Source organism: Astatotilapia calliptera, chromosome 10 (assembly GCF_964374335.1).
Source record: "Astatotilapia calliptera chromosome 10, fAstCal68.1, whole genome shotgun sequence".
Lineage (NCBI taxonomy): Eukaryota > Metazoa > Chordata > Actinopteri > Cichliformes > Cichlidae > Astatotilapia > Astatotilapia calliptera.
This window is the reverse complement of record NC_137431.1, coordinates 21,770,452-21,793,327: the sequence shown is the minus strand read 5'-3', so window position 1 is coordinate 21,793,327 and position 22,876 is coordinate 21,770,452. Positions and strand designations below refer to the sequence as shown.

The 22,876-nt window shown below is 39.5% G+C and overlaps 1 protein-coding gene across 1 annotated transcript; it reads left to right on the top strand.

Annotated features, from left to right (window-relative positions):
• Positions 1 to 11,537: 11,537 nt before the first annotated feature.
• drd1b (dopamine receptor D1b) lies at positions 11,538 to 19,112 on the top strand. Its single transcript, XM_026182876.2, has one exon. The coding sequence runs from the start codon at positions 13,479 to 13,481 to the stop codon at positions 14,868 to 14,870; it is 1,392 nt and encodes a 463-aa protein (XP_026038661.1). The 5' UTR covers positions 11,538 to 13,478; the 3' UTR covers positions 14,871 to 19,112.
• The last annotated feature ends 3,764 nt before the right edge of the window (positions 19,113 to 22,876 follow it).

The following is a 22,876-nucleotide window of genomic DNA, read 5'->3' as shown; positions in this document are numbered from 1 at the left end:
CAGACAGTCCGGGTGGCTGACAAGATGCAGGAAAAGTACTTGTGATAGATGTGACGATCTCAACTGACAGTGACTTTAGGAAGAAGGAGCGTGAATAGAGGTTAAAAAAAAAAGAAACCTGATCAAAGTTAAAGCTGAGTTGTGGTGCACATACTATATAAGCACAAATCTCTTCAAGGAAAAAGTCCCTAGCTCAATTCCTGGCTGCCCTGGACACTTGCTACATGGACAGTTCTGCTTTCTTCCATTCCTTTCTACAATAACCGGCCACTTCATTAGGTACAGCTTGCTAGTGCTGTGTTGGACCCTCATTTGCCCTTTAGAAAAGCCTTAATAATTTGAGACATAGATTCAACAAGCTGCTAGAAACATTTCTTGAACATTTCCATTTTGGTCCATATTGACCTCCCAGTCCATTATTCATTCAGTGGTGGTAGTTTCAGTCATTGTGCAATGTACTGTTTATAAGGTTGGGAAAATCTGCAGTCACCTGAGACTGAAGAAGTCACTTGGATGAGTGACGAAACATTTCTCCCACTGAAAAATGCTACATCCAGATGAACAGAATCAACCTTTTGGGAGCGCATCACAGTTTCACACAGTTCCTACAGGCCTACTGGCTGTACATCCCAACAGTGATTGTGGACCCAAGGTAGTAGAAGATGAGTACACTGTGATCAAAAAAGAATGGCTATGGTCTGCTACAATACTCAGGTCAGCCTGGACGCTTAAAGCTTTGTTGGTACTACCTGTACCCTTCCCCATGCTGATGCTTGATTTGCATTCAGCAGATTGCCTTGACAATGTCTACATGCATTGAGCTGCTGCCATGTGACTGTTTAGATATTTGTGTTAACAAGAAGTTGAAATTATTGGGGCAATCGTGGCTCAAGAGTTGGGAGTTCGCCTTGTAATCGGAAGGTTGCTGGTTTGAGCCCTGGCTTGGACAGTCTCGGTCGTTGTGTCCTTGGGCAAGACACTTCACCCGTTCCTTACTGGTGGTGGTCAGAGGGCCCGGTGGCGCCAGTGTCCAGCAGCCTCGCCTCTGTCAGTGCGCCCCAGGGTGGCTGTGGCTACAACGTAGCTTGCCATCACCAGTGTGTGAATGTGTGAATGTGTGTGTGAATGGGTGGATGACTGGATGTGTAAAGCGCTTTAGGATCCTTAGGGACTAGTAAAGCGCTATAGGCCATATGCCTAATAATGTGGCTAGTGTATCTCTCTCTCCTTTCCACATTTCTCACACCTGCAACTTTCTAATAAAAGACAAAAGAAAAGGGCTCTGACCCTGAACTGGGCTACAGCTGATTCCAGGTGGCTGTGGTTTCTGTTCAGATACAAGATACAAGCTTGAGGAGGAAGTATATGGCATAAAATGTAACCTCATCTCATTAAAACCACATGAAGAACTCATGAGAGACTATGAATGCAAATGAGGTAGCGGGTTACAAATTTGACGGAGGCAACTGAAATAAATACCAATGGGATTGAAGAAAATAGTCAACTGACATATGGCAGTGTGGTTAATGCACTTTATATGGGGACAAGGAGGAGAAGGTCACAGAAAGCAATATATGGATGTACATACTGATGGTTTACTTGCCATTAAAATATGATATTAATACTCTGAGGTTTTGTGTTTAATTGAAAATGAATTGAGTTAAATATTTGAGGTGTTACTGATGTACTATCTGCTGTATTTAGAAATATAATAATAATGGAGTTTGATAAAGGAAAAAAAAAGAAATGGAGAGACAAGTCTATGATGAATTGTTACAATGGCAAATCATTTTTGTAGTTCATGTTTATCATATTATGTGTTTGTTGAGTATATATTGTCAAAGATACCATTGACCATTACCTTTCATTTAATACTAAAATGTAACGGTCAATTGTAGTTATCTAGATTATGTATAATAAAACAATATAAGACATATTAATGAAATTTGTTTTAGTATATGTTTTCCTACTGGAGACTATCACTAAGCATGGGGTAGTACACATTCATTTACATTAATTTACCCCAATAACTGTTTATTTTCTGTTTTTCCTCATCTGTGTATTTATCACTATATGGTGGCATTTCTCTTTTGTTTAAAGCCTGACATTTGTTTTTTCAATTTAAAGAAACTGTGCTAATGAAATTAACAGAATAATTATTGGAAATTTTGTATTGTATTGTGATGCTAACATCTAATATGATTCGTGGACATGATTGCATCTGACATTTCACAGATACTTTGACTTTGCTGCAAAAACCAATTTCACCGAGCATACAGCTGTTGACAGTTCTTCTGAAGGTTTATTAAGGACTCCACAGCATCCTGCGACAGCCGGTATCAGAGTGACAACAGCGCTTTCATGGCAGTGGATGACATCTAAATTGTTGTTTTTTGACCCATGGATGTTCCGATCCAGTTGGCTTCCCTTCCTTTTTTTGAGACAATTCAAAATAAATAAGAAACAACAATACCCCTGTGAAATTGTCAAGTCACAGCAGTAACAAATTCATATAACTGATGTAGCATAACTTAAGCAGCAAGGAAGGTGATAAGTAAATAGCATTAGCAGACGATTGAAGTTCTTTTAAGCATATTTTATTGCTGGCATCTCCATTGTACCATAAAATAATCAATCAGGCATGCAAAAATCCCACTTTGCTTTATACAGGACTTTGCCCACACCTGACCTCATTAGTCCCTACCATTGAAACAAATAGGTCAGACCAAACAATACAATTCTAAACAAAGAACAGGAATAAAGTCATGCATGAAACCGACAAACTCATTTACTCAACTAAATGGTTTGTAAAGTAAAACACTGCATACAAAATAACTCAAAAGGCTACTTTAAAGAAAACAAACAATACTATACAAAATGAAAACCCCCCCATTTGGTTACACCCAGTGATGCACTCATTGACCTCATGACCCTATATAAACAGGAAGTAGTGGGCTGCCCTTCCCATACACCTGTCTCACATATACGACCTGAATGCACAACATGGACACCATGGTAAGTATAACCAAAGCAACATAAAGAAACATAATTTACCAGACATGTGCCTATAAACTAGTGATGGGCAGATGAAGCCCCATGAAGCACTGAAGCTTTTCGTCCAATTGGTTCACCCCAACGCGAAGCTTCATGAAGCTTCATTTGCTCTAGCAGGACACCTACTGGACGTAAAAATAATAGCTGGCATGAATTTGAAGAGTGTGGCATTTTGCACACAGCCTGTAAATGTCAACAACAAAAGGAGTGTGTAAAACATGTATATTGTAGTGATGGCAGTATACTGTGTATATTTATAGTGGCAGTATGGGAAATGATTATTTGGAAATGCTTGAAATGGAAATGATCATTTACTGTGAGGTGAGGTGTGGTTGGGGTGTGGACAGTAGTTGTGCTTTTGTAACGTTGAGGTATGGACAGCTACACACTGAGGCTTTGAGCCTCAGTCCTGCCTGTTCACATTTTATTCTGTAAAAACTAAATTTTCACTGCTTTTATGACCTTTTTAGTGGGGAGAACATAGCTAGGATTTAATGATTTAACAAATCTTTTGAATCCTTTGTCCTCCACAATGCTAAATGGCTGGGAGTCCTCAATCACGATGCTGACCAGGTCTTCATCTATTTGAGATTGTTCTCCTGAGGAAAGACAATAAAGACAAAGCACAAATATAAATATCACACACGTAACTTATAACAGTTGTATAATATTGTTATATCATTTAGTAACATTACTGTATGCTATATTATCCTGACATTTGATGGCTCACCTGGTCTTGCTCCACAATCGGTGTTCCTCTTATTCTCATGCAAAGCTCTGTAGTGCCTAAGCATGGATGTTGTTGTTATATCCCAGCTCCCTGGCACATAGCAAACACTTCACCTTGTACAAAAGTCAAGACAGCTCAACATAAATTGTATTGCACCATCAGTATCATGAAAATACATCTTCTGTAGAAATTTACATACCTTGTTGGGAGGAATAAAATCAAAATGTTCCCACACAGGGGAGGACATCCTCCTCTTCTTAGCTGGCTCCATTCTCTCCTGACTTTCCTCACTCTCATAAACCTCCAAACGGTCTCCAAACTCTCTCTAACCGCAACTCTCCATCAAACACCCACATTTTGAATGAAGTCTGAGGGGTTTATATTGCTGTCATATCTCGCGACAAAGTTCGAACCACTTCATGAACCAGTCACGTGGTACAGCCGGGCAGCGAGGCTTCGGACGTCATCATTTTCAGCTCCTCCCATAAATGAAGCAAGCCTCGATACGCGCTTCGCGGAAACGCCCCCTCCATTACTCGACACACGCTCCGAAGCCTCGATACAGAACGTCCCATCACTACTATAAACAGAAGAAAATTCAGATGACCTGATGTTTAGTAGTGTTTGCTTTAAAACACATGCATGGATGTAAAGGATGTAACTACTACTACCACAAACAAAACCCGGGATAGTGTGTGTTAAGAGAAGTTACACCAGCAATGTCTAAATCAAAGCATTATGGCTGACTGTAAAATAACAGAACACAAAATAACAATATATGCAAGTGACAAATGGCAAATGAATTCTGTCCTAGCCACTTTGTCACAATAACATCATTCAAATTGCTAAATGGAAGTATTTTCTACATTTTGCTTCCTTAATTCTCAGTAATGTTAATCTTACCTTATCAAACACTGTATAATAACAATGTTTATTCATGCTTGTCTATATTTATGTCACTGAATCCTTCTTGGCTGACTTGTCTAAATTTGTAACTTTTTGGAAAGCATGTATAGTATGTACTTTTAAAACACGTGCAGGATAAATTAGTGCAAAATCGTGCAATTTGTGAAAAGATGTTTTTTCTTTTTAACATGCTTACACATGTGTGACTGGTATGTGTCTGTATGTTTTTGTCCACCTTGTTCTTCTGTATAAGTCTACCTCAGCATATCACTATATGTTTGACCTGTGTGATAACCATATGCAGATGTACACCGTAACCCTGCAAATGCCCTATCTGATATCCTAATGGACTACTAATGGAACAAATCATCAATTTTACTTCTGTAATAAACCATTATTGTAAGCTTGATCATCTCTGGAAACATTATTTTCACTCATTTCAAATTTTGCATTTTCCATCAAATATCCTGCCCAGTGTTGGCTTTTCTGTTTCCATTCATCTCTGCTGATTACATTCCTCCTCCCTAGCTGCCCTAGCTGAGAAGCACTGACTTCATATACATATGTTAATACTTATGCATATACATATGTTAATATTAATCATCAGAATTGTATCTTGAGATGCTTCATTCAACAACATCATCTTCAGTGTAATTCCTTATTTCAGACTAGTTCATGCTTGCCTCCTTTACTAGTGATACAACAATTTACTTCCTAACCCGGAACATCCCTGCATTTTGTTCTTTACTAGTTAGAGTTTAAGTTCAGTGTTTTGACTGTTGGAGTTAACTAGTAAGATTTTCAGTGTTACTAGTTACCGTAACCACAAGTGTGTCAAAACGTTGTGCAGCTGAGATTTTTGGTGAGACCTGTTGTCACAAGTGTGGTCTCACTGCGTCTCACTGGATGTAGTGAAAACGCTACATCCAGATGAAGAGAATCAACTTTTTGGAGATTTACTTACCTGGATGATTGAGAATGCATCAAGAAGTGAGGCTTCTGTTGATACTGTTTGACATTTCACAAGCTGCCAAAAGAGAGACTATTTGTCATGATGTGGAGTTTACTGTTTAGATATGTCCTGCTTAGCTTCTTATTCATTGCATATTGCTGTCAGTTTTCCATCCTTGTGTTAGGATGCAGTCAAATAGTCAATTTCACTTAGAAAGACTTCTGAGTGAAGTGACCTGGAAGTATTCGTGTGACAGACATTCTAATTACTATGTAAATCCTCTAAATACTAAGATGGTTCAGTGCTTCTTTTATTGCTTCCTTAAGCAATGAACTTTCCATTATGAAAGGAGGTGGGCTAATTTTGTCTCACAGTTCATAGCAAAATGAGCGTTCATGAGTAAAATCCTTATAAATTCTCTGTCACGCCTTTCCGTGACCTCCTGACATTTCTCATTGAAGTCAAAGAAAAGTGATCGGTTAAAGGAGGCAGGAGATCATTTTTTTTGGTCTACTTTAGTTTTTACTGTTTACTCAGTTTGTGTTAGTCACATTTTTTTTTTTTCCTGAAATTTCTGTCTTATTCCTCAGTCTTTGTTCTGTTTCCCCCACTTTCTTTGCCACCTGTGTTCAACCAGTAATTAGTCATTATACCTGCAGTTATTCTTTCGTTTGCAGGAACATTTTGATTCCTTACTCAAGATTTCTAGCTATTATTTCTTCTAGCTTTCTAGAGTTCCTAGTTTTTCTTTTTTTCTTGTGTACGAACTTCTTAACTGTTTATTAGACTTTTAACTGCTCCTCTTCTGGAGTAGTTGCCTTACTGACTGCCGCACGATGTGTGACCGTTACCTGGTTTTGGATGAAAAATTTGGATTTCAGACTTGAATTTTTCTATGTTTTCTATGTTTGGGTCTTTCTCCTGCTGAATTGTTTCACTAATGAAGCTTACTGTAAGTTCAGTAAGGAAAATCTAGTCACTTGTCTGCCTGCTTGTTTGATTTATTTTTTTTGCATCACGTGAATGTGTGTGAAAGCTCCACTTGTTTCATGTACATAGGAAACTGTAGATGTCTGCATGTCATGGTCGTGTCTGCTCCCTTTAACAATAATTGAGCTGGGCAGGTGCAGAGGCCAGTAATCTTTTTTTTTTTTTTTTTTTTTCTGGTGTTTTGCGCTTGCACATTATGGATAAACATTGTGGATAAATTGATGGGAGACGAAGGGAGATATGCAAGAAAAGCTGCCATTGTTCTAGCTTTCACTGCCCTGAGATCAGTTATGATCTGCTTATCGTAAACAAACACAGCTAGCAATGGTAAGTAAATGAGCTTCAGTTATTTATCTTTGTAGCAGATGAGTTTCCTCCTGCTAACTACCTTGGTAAACATGTGATATAATAAACTTTCTTTAAATCAAGATATAACCCTGTTTTTCTGAGATGTGCTTACCTTTCTGTAAAAGTCATATCACTGGTTGATAGAGTGCAACAAGAAAAATGTACTGAAAGTGAAGTTGTTTTTCATTTTTTACTCCATTTTTGTATTTAAATTGAATTAATTCTCTCACTTTAAATGCGCTAACATGTGAAACCTGTTACTCTAACCACTCAGAACTGCCACTCACTAGATACTTTGTCCTTTTTAAGACCATTCTCTGTAAACCCAAGAGATAGGTGTACTGGAAAATCTTATTAGATCAGCATTTTCTGAAATCCTTTGTCAGATTCACACGATGTAGCTGCGTGGCAGGCATTAGTAGGACCCAAATGCAGAACTCAAAACACAAAGGGGTGAACTAAACTGGGAACAAGAACTAGGAGCTGTGAGCCAAACAAGGACCACAGAGAAACACACACAGCAATGAGGGACAACATGACCACAGACAGAGGACTAACGACTAATGACAGGATGGGAAACACAAGGGAAAACAGCTGCACCTAATCAGACACAATAAAACAGGAAGGAAGCAAAACTGAACACAGTGAACACAGGACAAGGGACTACCAAAATAAAACAGGAAACACAAGAAACACACTGAGACACGGACTGAGTGAATAGAGGGAACAGAGGGCGCGAGAGACATGACTGGGAAACAGATGACTCAACATGGAGATAGAAGTTAACATACATGACTGACTATGCAGGCAGGAACAAAATGGAATAACCTACATGAACAAGAAACTCAGAACTAGAAATACAAATGGATAAACTAGGAAGAACAAGGAACTAAACGATACCAAATAAGAACATAAGAAACATAGAAACACAGAGTCATAGACGCAGATAGCCATAAAGGCTTCATGAGATTGAGTCAGAGACAATAAGCGTAACACTTGGTTTTGGGGATAAGGTAAAAAATTGGAGTGAGGCATTAAGTTGTGACGCTTAATGTTAGAGTAAAGGGATTAGCATTGCATTATATCAAAATAGTAATCTAAATATGTTTGCAGAATGCTTAGAGATTAACCTTTTACATGACTGATGCTTCCCCTTCTTTATAAACCTACTCTAGCAAATGAAAGTGCAGACAGATGGTCCTGATGCAGTGATTCTTTTATCCTGGGGTATAAAGGAAGAGGCAAAAGAGACTGAGAAGAAGAAAGGGACAGAAAATCTCAACAGGTTGCATTATACATTTGATAGTAAGACTTGCCTGATTATAATGGTATCCATTGAAGTTGTTCCACCAAAGTAAATACAATTGTAAATAAGATGTGGCATATAAATGTTTTAAATTTACATTTTATAAATTAGACTTTTGAAGCCTATCAGCTAATAATAATTTCTGGGTTTTTTTTGATCATGCAAGAATACCATCTTTTTGCTTTCACCTCTGTCCTCATTATCATATTTGGTGTAAATAAGTACCCTTTTAGCTCTGAGAGAAATCATTTAAAGCAGTAATTAAGGGCCTAATGGCTCAGTGAGGTCATTTAGAGGTCTTTTCAGTTTCCTGATGCGTGAAAAGATGTCATAAACTTATAATGCACAGATGCAAAAACAGTATAGGTTGATTAGACAGATTAGACAGACCTCAGATTTCCACGGTGAGGATAATTATGCAGTTATAGTCGAGTGTAAGACCAGCTTTTATATGCGTGTAAAATGGTAAATCTCAGTGGTGGGATTAGTGCACAACATTTTGCTCAAGCTGGGGGTCTGGGAGGTTAAAGGCTTCACGAGCAGATTGTGGGACCTGATGGATGTCACACCGACACGGAGGATTTAGAGCAGGGCAGAGAGGAAGAAAGAGTGAAAATGTGTGTGACAAAGACAGGGTCAATCTTAGTGTTATATTCATTTATCTCACTTTCTGTCTCCTGTCACCTTACACATATGAAAACACACAGAAACACATACAAGCTCCTCCATGCCTTGTATGTCGGTTAAGAATTGGAAAAGCATGAATCAGAAATGCCTGACAGGTCTTGTTTTTAAATTCTATTTGCAGTTGGACATTTCACAGAGAATTATCTAATGCTGTTGACAGGCTTGAAAAACTGTGTCATAATGCAAGCATCAACTTGACGCAAGTGTCATCATTTTCTTTTTTTCATTACTCATATTTCATTATCAGTGTTTAAAGTGAATTTCTCGAACCACAAAGGAAAACAATGTGCTTTTAAAATGCAATCGTTTCCAACAGCAAACGTCGGTGGTTTGGCTGGGCCAAGAGGAATAAATATTGTTGCTCTTTTTAAGACCACATTTTTGAGAGATGCATGTTACCTGTTTTTGTACTTTTGCTTGCTGGACTCTAAGTTACAGATGGGTACTGGATGCCCCTAATAATTTTAAATGCTAAACTATTCAAAACTAAATGAAACATGCTATCAGTATCAACTGACAGCTTTTTCCCAGATTCAAAAAGACGTTGTTTTGTATAGAAGGCTGAATAGATTGCAAGGAAGAACAGAGCTTTTGCACACACTTGACAGATGATTATAGCATTTCAAGGCTATGCACAGTAATTACTAGTTTCTCTATTTTAGAGAAAGGAAACCAGGCACCAGAAAGTCTCTTATATAAGTAGTCATGTAAAAAAAAAAAAAGAAGCTATATTTTAATGAAGCTATAGGAACTTCCTGTTTAGTGTCCAATGGCTAATTTTAATATACAGTCATCTGTGTGATGCTGATTATGCAGCTTGGCATCATGTATGTCCTGATGCTAGTTTTTCATGACAGCAATGCATACAGATGTTAATGCATGTGTAAGATGCTGCTTTGTGAATCTTATTCAGTAGTCAAATGTTTTGCAATGAGCGTTAAAGATGTAGTTTGAGTTTTCCCTCATCGCTTTTGCCCCTACTCCTCCTGACAACTTGAATTGTTTGATATTTCCTGGTTTGAATGGGTGAATCCATGCATTGTGGTAATGTTTTTAAATGGGGCTTGGAAAGCCCCCAACAGATATTAGCATGGACCGTGGAGTCATGATGAGAAGCTTTTTGGACAGTTTTTAGATCATCTCCTCCAAATCATTGCCTCTAGGAATAACTGAGGGCCAGCACAATGGCAAATTTTCACTGTGGTGTCATTTAAAGTCATGCAAAGTTTTGCAACGCTAGTTCATTAGAAAACACAGTACTTATAGTACTCATATCTTTTGAAACGGCTGACCTCATGCAACTTTTGCTGCTGACTTTGAAAAGCAAGACTGATTTTAAATTGATTTTTGACGATTACAACTGAACTGTGTGCTGTTGTATGTACAGAGATTACAAACAAGCCATAAAGTGAATCATCATATTCATTTAAACGGCACCATATTATTTACATTTCCTGTTTGCTTGTGAGAAAAATTGACCACTGGAATTTAATTTTGAAAACCATATTCTATTCTATTCTATTTGCTTTTTGGAGCAGACGTAAATTCCATTGCATGGTTGGTCTTGTGTGAGTGAATGAGTGAGACTGTGTGTGTGTGTGTGTGTGTGTGTGTGTGTGTGTTTCTGTTTGTGTGTGACATGGTCTTGGTTTGAACTTTTTCGGCTGCACGCACACCCTGGCTCTGTGCTACGGGGAAATGTGGGCGTTGTGTCTGCTAGGCCTCTTACACTTGGCTTGTCTACATGCATTACTCACTCACTTCACACACGCATACACACACATGCACATCTGCAAACCCCCACACAGATGAGCACAGTCATACTTGCACATAGAGACACACACACACACACACACACACACACACACACACACACACACACACACACACACACACACACAGTGAGAGGGCGTCCATTGAGGATTTCATCTTGCTAAATAGTTAATATTCAAATTGGCCAAGCCTGTCAGGCAGCCAGTGGCATGATAGCATAACTTGAGTAGTACACATCTCTATCTCGCTCTCTCTCTCAGTCACTGACTCACATACAAACATCACTTCAGAGGACATTACTTTGGCTTATATTTATTTCTTGAACTTAAAACTTAATCTAAACCTTTTCGGTTTAATGTTTTACTTTATGGGAACTTGCTTTTTGTCCCAAAATGGGGGGTGGGGCGGGGGGTTCACCACAGCTGACAGTATAAACAGATTTTGTCCCCATAGTAAACAGAAGTGTACACACACACACACACACACCAACACTCTGTACCTCTCTTAATTTATGGCTCTTCATGCTGCAGCACGGCTCTTGGGAACCTAATTTAATTCAAAGTTGGTCATTCATGTTTACTGAGGTGACGTTAATGCAACGCTGCGGCTCAGTCTGTCGGCTCCCACTCTCACATAGCCTCCTGCAGTCTTGTATCCTGTAGATGGCCTCATTGTGCCTCTGTGTGTCTGCTGGCTACAAATTCATCCCAGGATATCGCGGTAGATTCGTTTATAGCTCATCTTGTCTTTTCGCGACTTTATGGTAGTGATGGCTTTTTATAGGTCTGTGTAGGTGAAGTGCAGGTGATAAAAAAAGACGAAGAAGAAGCTGAAAATGCCACAGTTAATGGTAGCCTAGTGTAAAATAGTAATTCAGGTACTTATAAAAACTGTAAGACAAGAGTCACCAAAATTCAAATGCGTAACTTCAAAGACAGAAATCCGCGTAATTTGGAGAGCAGAGAACACGCACTCCCTCTCTCTTTTTTCAGAATGAGCCTTGCATGTATCGGACACTTATAAATTCACAATCATAAAGGTCGCCGTAAATTATTTGGTTAAACACTTTCAGTAGCAAACGGTGTGCAGTATAGGCTGAATTTGTGCAGCTTTACCCTTCTGATCCTGCTTGAATAGATGGAGCAGTTGTGGCAGGGACCGTGGTGCGCAGCAGCAGGCAGCAGCAGCAGCTGAGCGGAGAGAGAGGAGCGCGTAGAAACACGCTCTTGGAGAGACCAGAGTCATTCCTATCTCTCTCCGCTTGCCAGTCACACCGAAGACACATCGCAGTGTATCTGAATGTTGCATCACAAAGGATGGCCCCCAAAAAGAAAAGCATAAAGACTCATTTAAACACCCAAGGAAACGCCGCAAAAAGGGAGAGCGTGACTTTCTTGGCATAGAGGAGCGCGCAGAGAGGGTGAGCTCCTTCTCCTTCACTACCAAGATACAAGTTGGATGTATACCGAAGAAATGTGGATTCGGAACGGAACTTTTTTTTATTAGTTAAAAATTAACGGATGGTTTCATTGGTTCGTTTTGGATTCAGTTGTTTTCAAAGCTAACCCAAGACGCTTAAAACTTGCCCGGAGCTATCCACATCCAAAGAGCGAAGCAAACGCTGTCTACAAAAATCGATAATAATAATAATAATAATGATAATAAAATAAATAAATGAAGTGAGCCTTTATTTCAAATCCAGGGATTTGGGCTGATGTCCGGATGAAAAATCTGCACTTTAAAGGATGAAAGGCTTTTGGTAAATTGCTACAAAATTCAGCCAAAAGGAAACTAAACGCGTTTGAATTGAAGCATCGTGTCAGAATACAAAGCGCTGCGAGAGTGATGCGTTTTTTTTCTGGTTTTCTCGTTTAATCTGCATCTCTCTTCTTTGAAAACGCATCATTAAGACTTTTGAATGCATTTTTATTTTATTTATTTCTTATTTTTCCTCAACACTCAGGTGTTATGTTTAGCTGGGGACCGTGCCATTTACTAGGAGAGAGGAGCGTTTAAAGAGAAATTAAAAAGAATAACACAGAGGACATTACCTAGTAGTCGGTTGGATCAGCGTCGATACTGGGACAATCACAGGGACACGCCTCGCAGATCATTAAACAAATCAGATAAACGCGGTGCGAAAACCATCAATAGAAGTTATTGATGAGGTGGTATATAAGGCTAATGATTGGCTGAGCCTCTGTTTACTCAAAAGCTTAGCAACAGTATGTTGTGAAACTTTTCGCTGAGGGCTTGACAGCTGAGGCATACAATGCCAAGAGAAAAGGGACCAAGAACTTGTCTTTAAAACTCATTTTTATTGCTGCTTTACTCATTTTTTTAGGACTCAATTTGCGATTGAAAAAAAGAAAACAATTGCGAATTGCTGGAATATTCTTCTTCCTCTGCAAACTAGAATGTCTGCCTTCTGTGCTGCTGCTGCAGGAATTTATGAACCAGAGATTTTTAAGGGAAACATTCCTGAGGAGAGAATTTTGAAATATTTATAGCATCCCTTGTGCAAGAATGGTGGTTGTGACAAGGAACCTATTGATGACCCAGTCAGTGAGAGAGCTGGTGCCAAGACAATTTACCTCTCCACCAGCTACGCTCTCCGTCTAAGAGTCGTCCTTGGAGGAACACAGCTGCTGCAGGCTGGGGATGTGATGGGGTGACTGCTGACATCCCCCTCACCCATCCCCTCTCTCTTTATTAAAACTGTAACATAAACAATGGATCAGAATTTCTCAACGGTTCGAGATGGAAAGCAGCTTACGCCAGAGAGAGACTCCTCGAAACGTGTTCTGACAGGATGCTTTCTCTCCCTGCTCATCTTCACCACGCTGCTAGGCAACACCCTGGTGTGCGCTGCCGTCACCAAGTTCCGACACCTGAGGTCGAAGGTCACCAATTTCTTTGTCATCTCGCTGGCCATCTCTGACCTCCTGGTAGCTATTTTGGTAATGCCATGGAAGGCAGCGACAGAGATTGTGGGGTTTTGGCCATTTGGTGCATTCTGCAACGTGTGGGTGGCATTTGACATAATGTGCTCCACTGCCTCCATCTTGAACTTGTGTGTGATTAGTGTCGATCGTTACTGGGCCATTTCAAGCCCATTCCGCTATGAACGCAAGATGACCCCTAAAGTAGCGTGTCTGATGATCAGTGTGGCATGGACCTTGTCTGTCCTCATCTCCTTCATTCCTGTTCAGCTTAACTGGCACAAAGCTCAGACCACCAGCTATGTCGAGCTAAATGGAACCTACCCTGATGATTTGCCCCCTGACAACTGTGACTTCAGTCTTAACAGGACCTATGCCATCTCCTCCTCCCTTATCAGCTTCTACATCCCCGTGGCAATTATGATCGTCACCTACACCCGGATCTACCGCATCGCCCAGACACAGATAAGGAGAATATCTGCTTTGGAGCGAGCAGCAGAGAGTGCCAAAAACCGACACAGCAGCATGGGAAACAGTTCAAACATGGACAGTGAGAGCTCATTTAAAATGTCATTCAAAAGAGAAACCAAAGTCTTAAAGACGCTCTCTGTCATTATGGGTGTGTTTGTGTGCTGCTGGTTGCCCTTCTTCATCCTAAACTGCATGGTTCCATTCTGTGAAACACACATGCCAGATGGATCCACAGAATTCCCCTGCATCAGCTCCACCACCTTTGATGTGTTTGTGTGGTTTGGCTGGGCAAACTCTTCGCTCAACCCAATCATCTATGCCTTCAATGCCGACTTCCGCAAGGCCTTCTCCATCCTCCTGGGTTGCCATCGGCTGTGCCCGGGGAGCAACGCCATTGAGATCGTCAGTATTAACAACAATATGGGTGCTCCTACCTCGAACCCCAACTGTCAGTATGAGCCCAAGAGCCACATCCCAAAGGAGGGCAACAGCTCAGCAAACTATGTGATTCCTCACAGCATCCTGTGTCAGGAGGAGGAATTACAGAAGAAAGACGGAAGTGGAGGGGAGGCCGAGGTGGGCGTGGCAAACAACACCCTTGAGAAACACTCACCGGCCATCTCTGGGAATTTAGACAGCGATGCTGAAGTCACCCTGGAAAAGATCAACCCCATAACACAGAACGGACAGCACAAAGCCGTGACATGTTGAGAAAAGGCAAAGGTGCATTGAAATTCAGTGAGGCATGCACGTATGCACAAAGGCAAGAAACGATTACACAGGAGGACAGCAAAAACAAACGGCAGAGACACATGTCTATAGGAACAAGAAACCAGTGAGTGTGTTATACAAGTCCTTAAGACTGTCAAAAAAACCTACATGAAAAACCTACAGAATGTTTTAAAGTACAGGCACTTTATCCTGGATATAACTATCTGCAAAATATATTCAGCATTTATTGATGACATTGACACATTTGATGATAAATGTTGATAATGTGAATATTAACAGCAGAATACTACCTATGGGCACATGTATACATTTTTTTTAGTTTTTGCAAAAATGTATACATCTGCATGTGTATACTGTACAGTGATGACACTATTCTGGAGGGATTCAAACACAGTATATACAGTGGGAGAAAATATAGTATTAGTAAAATATCTTGTAGGTAGGTGCTTTGTATGTGTTTCATGAAAAAGCAAACAAAGTGGGTAAATTGGTTTTGCTACAGTATTGTTAGTCAGCTATTGCAGTTTTTTTTCCTTTAGCACATTTCTAATGACAGCGAAAGCAAAATCGCTAAATTCCAGTGGCAGTTTATTTGAAGTAAGAACAAAAAATACTGATACCAAAGTAACACTGTTCTGATTACAACTAAAACCAACAACAGAGTTTGATGCTGTAAGCCAAATTGTCAAAATTCTTTATTCTTAACTCATCCTCCCACCTCTGCATCACCCACTGTTATCCAAATGAGGTGTACTTGAGAGAGAAAGAGACGAGGAAATGAAGAAAGTTCCTGCCTTTTCTTTTCTTTGTATGCTGATCTTTCTTCAGCCAGCTGGGACTGACCTGAAGTTTCTTCCATTTCTACTCCTTACTCCCTGTTTTCATTGGCTTTGCCTGCCGTCATCCATTCTTCAGTGAAACCTCTTTGGAGTTTCTTCTCATCCCCTTCCCCCTTTCACGCTGCCCTTATTTCTTGAGTAATGCCAAGCGCCTCTCTCCTTCCTCCACTCTTCTCCCTGTTAGTTTAGTCCTTCACACCTGCACCGTATCTTCTTTTTAATTTCATTTTGTCTGCACCATTGTTTTTGGCAGCCCTCCGTTTTAACCCCCTCCCCCCGCCACCACCATCCATTTAAAGTGGTGCTTGTGATTCTATTCTTGGCAAATGCCGTCAGCCCATAATTAAAAAAAGATTGTAAATGTGTAAAACTAAAAACTGCACTTGGACAGAGAGGGTAGAGCAGCAGCTACTAAGTCGACTCAGCCGTAATGCAAGTGACTTTTACTGACCTTTTGTAAGCTTGCAGATATATGATTTTGTAAACTGCTCGTTCTGCAGCTTGACAGTATCTCTCTGTGCAGAGTCAAGTCTGAACGCAGTTAAATTTGAAAACTAAACATTAATTATAATTTATGTAGGACTGTGGAAGTAAGAAATCTTATAAGACAGTTTTCATTAGTGAGTGCTTCTGATGTGCTGCCATCCATTTCCCGTTGTCATGTTTTTGAACAGCTCTGCTTTTTGCACCAGTTAGACTGACTCCATAAGGTCCAATTTAGCACTAAATCAGTCTGAACTTTGCTAATATCTTAGTTAGCCTTAGCTACATTAAAAGATAGTATTGATTATACCAGTGCATGCCAATGCCAACGATCACTTAAGAGTGTAGTAGCAAAACTAAGCAAACAAAAAGTAAGAAATTATGTATTTCAAGCATACAACTGAAACTATAGGGAGAGAAGGATTAAAGCCTATTCATTGGCTTGACTGACACAGAACCAATCGACTACTCTGCTACCTTAACCTAGGAGACAACAGGTGATTTTTTTTTTTTTTTTTTTTTTTTTTTTTTAGTGGCCTTGCATTTGCCAATACAGTTTCATTTTAAGAAGCTAATATAAAACTAAATCATCAAAAGATGACAGCTCTTCATGTGGAGCGTGCACCTACATGCAACCGCAAGCTGTTCACACGTGTTTGGTCAAAAGTGCTACAGAGCAGGACGACAAACAAGAAACCAGAAAGGTTCACGTAGCCTTTTCTGTATAGATATCTGTTAGGGTCTACCATAAATAGATATCTGCAGATTCATATCTTCCTGAGAACTGAAGGGGAAAAAACGCCTTTTTAGTCTAACTTTTTGAGATTTGTGTGTCCACTACAGAGGGCATAAAGGAATAAGCTGAGTTTAGGAAGTTATGCAGATATCTATTTATAGGGATCACTGCCTATACACTAGAAACATATTTCAGTTTCATGTAGTATTTAAAACAAATCTAGTATTTAGGCAAACATGACTGTCAGAGCCAAATATAGATATAGTCTTTTTCTGCTCTGCATTCCTTGGGAAATAGTGCTCAGCAGCACGCTTTCAGGCACTTTGCACTTTGAGTGTCCATCGCATGCAGTTTGTGTCCATGAAGGCATGAAACTGTCGCACATCAGGGAAGGGAAGAACCGATCCAATAGAAAGCAGTAGGTCTTGAACGAAGCATTTGATTTTCCTGCTCTGGAAAATCCAATAGTATCTAGATGGCAACAAAGGGGGAAAGCTTTTAGTTCAATATGTGGCTTGGCTTGTGACACAAAAGCAACACATTGTCCTCTCTGCTTCCCTGTCACCTCCCACGTGTCCATCTATTAAAAAAATGAGATTTTTCTTTTCATTAAGTGCAGTTTAGATTAGGTATCTTTCACAATGAATTAACTCAATTTTACAAGTGCTCAAGCTATTTCAAGTGCCACAATGTGCTGTAACTCGGCCCAATTATACTCAGCTCTTGCCTTTTGTAGATTATTAGCCATATCAGCTTAGCACTTTGCAGCAGCTCCTCTAAATTCACTCTTAGTCAAACAGAAGCCAACTCAAACATGCAATAAAACATGAAGTGCATATAATCTGTCAGGATTGGACATGGAAGGAAACTGCCTTGGGGAAGATTGCCCCTCCCACCCCTTCCCCTTTACACACTCACCTTTTTTTTTTTTTCTCCATCTCTTTCTCTTTTCTCTCGGCTGGCTCTGTCAACTTCGTGAGTCAACCCCTCATGTTAACACTGATTGAATTTATTATTAAATAGAGTGCGCGTACTGTTTCCTGCCTCTAATCTAAGTTGAAGCGCTGAATTAAACTCCCACCTGCTGACTTTATTATTATTATTATTATTAATATTTTATTTTTTGCCAAAATTCTTATTTCTGGCTGAATGTGGTTGTACTGTAGAGTAAGCTGTGATCTAAACAGTGTTTTATAAGCTGAAATTCAGGGTGGGTGCGGGTACTCTTGAATGGGACTGGGATTAATCTGCCATTTCATGCCACATGATTGGATTCGCACATTTTACCAGATGTTTTTGTATATGCTGTATGTAGACATTTATAGAAAACATACCTCCAGCTGAGAGTTCAGATGATGGCTCCATGTAAACCGCCCCCTGAGCCTTCACCTTGTAAACTCAGTGACTCATCTTTTCAGCTGCCACTGCTTTGATTTTGGAGAAGGGCGATGTCAGGCAAGAGTCCCACAAGCAAAATGTTTTGTTTGATCTGGAGCATTTCCTCTAGGCTGCCTTACAAGTTGCTTTGGGGAGCTTTAGTTGACAGTACACGGTCTCTCAATCAGTGTAGTTACATGATGTATGACAACTTAAGCAAATCTGACAGTACACAATCCCTCATCCTCGTCCCGCTCCTCCTCCATCTCCTCCAATGACTGGCCAAGCGATGCAACAGACGCAGGGCTGAACAACACTCCCCAGCCCTGGGAATGTGGAGCCATTTCAACAATGATGTCTCAGCTTATTTAACTGTCTAGAGTAATGATGGAGTCCCTACCTCAGCCTTGATTCAGTGACAGAGCTTCATGTAAAAAAATAATTCAGTGGCAGTATTTTTGGATAGGGGCTTGCAGGGATTGAGTATTGTACAATGATGTTCAAAATGTAGTCGTGATGAACACAAGTGCTTTTTATCTTGAAAAAAAAATCCTTAATGTGTGTAGCAAGCTTACATGCTGTACGTTTTTTCCAGTGTGGGAATATAATTTACAGTAGGATGCAACAGTCACTGGCTATTTATATATTTATTTATTTACATGGTTCTGGTGTTCATTCATGAAAGTGATGTCAAAGATTATAACCCTCTGAATAATTACAGTATTTAGTTTACAGTTTGTACAGAAAACGTGCCCTTCTTGTAAAATAAACATGTTTTTTTTTTCATAGGTGTTCAGTGACTTCTCTCTCCTTTTTTTCCCTAATTTTTTGACTTTGAAGAGATGCACGGGTGTGAGTGGTCATGTACCTCTGACACTCAGTGGATATTGGAAGATCATGCCACTGCAGAGGATCAATGCAGATTGATTGTGACGCATATTTTTTTCCAGCTCACTGAGCGTGGTGTCCTCGCTGCTCCTGCCTTCGCCCTGCCTTTACATAACCTGACAGCCACTTGACAGTTGACATGTCCTCTTCCTCCACTCTCACCCCTGCCTCATTTGTTAACTTCAATGTGGGTGGAAACCCTTGCAGGCGCAGATATACGGTAACATACTGCTGAGCCGACTACAACGAGATGAAAAATACACTTCTTTTTTTTTAAATTGCATCTTCGCTGATAGTTAAAATACACTTGTAACAGCGTGCACTCAAATAGACTGCACCTTCAAAAATAAAACGCTTTAATGATTTTGTTTAGTTTTTAAAACTAATCAAAGTGTGGCCTCCTGGCAGGGTCTACCCTGTTTATCTTTGTGCCTGTGGAGAATAGGTTTGATAATCAATAGTTTAATTTCAGCTCGCTTGGCTGTAACTTGGTTTGTCAGCTTTTAGCCTTAGGAGCAAATATAAAGCAAAAGATTATACATTTGTAATTAACAGTTGTTATCATTCCTTCTTAAGGAGAAGAAGAAGTCTAAACTGCTGGGGACTTAAAAGCCATCAGTAACATGTGGAAAACTAAACCACAACATATTATTCCTTACTTATAGATAATGGATGGATTGATTTATAGTTAGGCACTTATCTCTGTGTTCAGTAAACAAATTAAGTGAGACGTATGCAAGATTTCTTAAAAAAAAAACTACGACAGCTACTGCATAATGTGTTAGAAACCTGTAAGCCCAACCGAGGATGATGCAGTACCTAGATCCAGGTGAGTAGAGTTAGGTAGCATGCTGGGTGACCTCACTCTAACGTAATCCCGATGTAGATTCAGCCCAGATGGCTGCAACGATGAACCAAATCAGTCATTTAACGGTTCCCTTAACAGTTAGGAAAAGGGAAACTAAATCAGTAGGAAGGGAAAAAAAACTCAGTGTAATTTTGCCCACATGTGATGTCACTTAGAGTTAAAATTGATAGCTTCAAAATTTCTTTTCCAGTTTATTACTTCTGATTTTCTGATTCATATTTTTTGGAGAATTGATCATGACATTAGGAGCCTATCATAGACCTGCACATTCTGTTCAGGTTGTTAATTGATTGGATATCCTGTGGTGGAGCATTTATTTTGGACCAATAACAAAGTAGCATGGAAAAAGTAAATTGCTTTCCATTAATACGAGAGATCCCACACTAAAAAGAAACTCCTGGACAGAATCAGGTTAGTAAGTAAATTAGAGCTATTGTGGGAGTGTATGCAACAAGAGGCAATCAGGAAGAAACAGTTATTGAAGATAAGACGCTGCTGTGAGAGAGCGAGTTGGGATGGAAAACACAGGTGAGATTAAAAGGAACTGCCCCAAACCCTCCTGTCAGTTACCATCACAACTGAAAATGATCATTATTTTGTATTTTTTTTAAAAGGGTTTTGCTTCTCCTGGTGTTATGGAGACATGCTCAGTGAGGAATGGCTTTTGTCTGGGCAATGAAAGCAGCCTCCAGGATGGCTTAGTCAGTTCTGTCCATACTACCAACAAACTGTGGATCTCATTCATTTTCTTTTTTTGTTACCTTTCTGACTGAGGACCCGATTACTCTTAGTCTGGGTAGACAGATCTAAACAGACAGTTGGTGGTTGAGACCTTTTGCCATTTGAGACTAATAGACACTACCATGCTCTGCTGATGATGACTTGTTTTGAAACTCTTTCTAAAGTTCTTTCTAAATCTGTTTTCATGGCTTGTTTTACTTTTTTTTTTTTTTTTTAATTCAGCATTTCTCAGACCTTCTGACGTTAAAGAAATTTGTAATCACTTTATAAAACTGCTTTTGCTTTGTCATTGTGAGTTTTTGTGTGTAGATTTAAAAAAGAAATTCGGTTTATTTGCAGAAAACTTGAAAACCCTTTTACTATCTGAAAATCCCTTTAAAGTGAAGCAGAGCTCTAAATGTGAAGATATTAAATATAAGTGCATAGATAAATGGTTTAACGTCTAATCACCAAGCTAAATCTCCTTCTGAAAAGAAGAAGCTCCAAATATTCTTTAAATGTGGTTGTAATGCATTGTTTAAGTGCCTTGCCTTTGCACAACCTCAAGTGGAGATAAAGGTAAAGAGATACAAATTTGGTAGAAAATTGAAACGCAAAACAAGCTTTGTACTCGCTTGATTTGATAGAACATATAGAGACATGCTTTATTATACTTGAAAAGAAGATTTAACATAGCATTTGAAGGCTTAACCATTTTCCTTCTGAAGTGTGCCCAGTGAGAGGCTGCAGCAGAGTGGTACATTTCTGAGAGCTAAACCCATCAGCTTATGCTGCAGTGCACACAGAAATGATTGGATATAACACATTTGTAAGATATTTTAAAAAGGAAGAGAGAGAATATAAAAAGGTGAACCTTAGCTTTAAATTTCACCACTTCTGACACATTGGCAACTCCCATATCAGCCTTTGTATTGATATTTAACCTATTCTGAGAGGGATTGAGGGGAACGGTGGGGTCACAGTGGAAATACAGTTAAGGTTAATGATTGACTGCAGGCAGCAAAATGCAATGAGCATGCATGCACAACACTACAGAATGGTTATGTAACTGCAGCAATGCTCATTTAGGTTCACAACTTACAAGAAAGAGCATTTCCATCCAGATTTGCTGGTAAATTTGGTAGAGGTTAAACAAATGGCTGAAAGGTCTAAAATCATCAATCTGTCATATTGGATGTTATGTTATTTCCATTAAAGATGTATCAAAATGTCAAAATTTAAATATTTAACATGCCTTCACGAGTGAATTACCCTGTTCCCTGCTTCAAATGATTAAATCAAATTCAAATTCAAATTTTATTTGTCACGTACACAGTCATACACAGTACGATATGTAGTGAAATGCTTGGACAACTGCTCGTGACCTAAAGAAAACAAAAAAGGAAAGGCTATGAATAAGATAGGAAATAAATATGAAAAATTAAAAAGGGTAAATTTAACTAGGAAGGAATAAAATATAAATTAAGGTTAAAAATGAAATAACTGTACAACACAAATTAGAATGAAGGGTAAATTTAACTGGGAAGAATAAGATAAAATATATAAATTAAAGTTGAAAATAAAATAACTGTACAACAAAATACACAATACACAATATAGAACTATATAAGAATGTATGAAGAAATCTAAATATAAATAAATATATACACAATAACAGCAGCTGTACAAGTATTAACTGGAAATGAAGAATATAGTGACCAGTGTTGTGCAAAAACAAAGTCCAGAAAGTCCAGTGTGTGTGTAAGAACCATATGTGTGGGTCAGTACTGTGTGGTGGTGTGATTGAGAGACCGTATCGCCTGCGGGAAGAAGCTCCTCCTCAGTCTCTCTGTGTTGGTCTTCAGGGAGCGGAATCGCTTTCCTGACCTCAACAGAGAGAACAGTCTGTTGTTGGGATGGCTGAGGTCCTTCACGATCTTCCTGGCCTTGGTCCAGCACTGCCTGCTGTAGATTGAGTGCAGGTCAGGGAGCTCGGAGCGGATGGTGCGCTCAGCTGACCGCACAACCCTCTGTAGAGCTCGTCTGTCCTGCATGGTGCTGTTCCCGAACCAGG

What these genes read in the sequence shown, in the direction of transcription:
- drd1b (XM_026182876.2), top strand. Translation starts at nt 13,479, where the DNA reads ATGGATCAGAATTTCTCAACGGTTCGAGATGGAAAGCAGCTTACGCCA.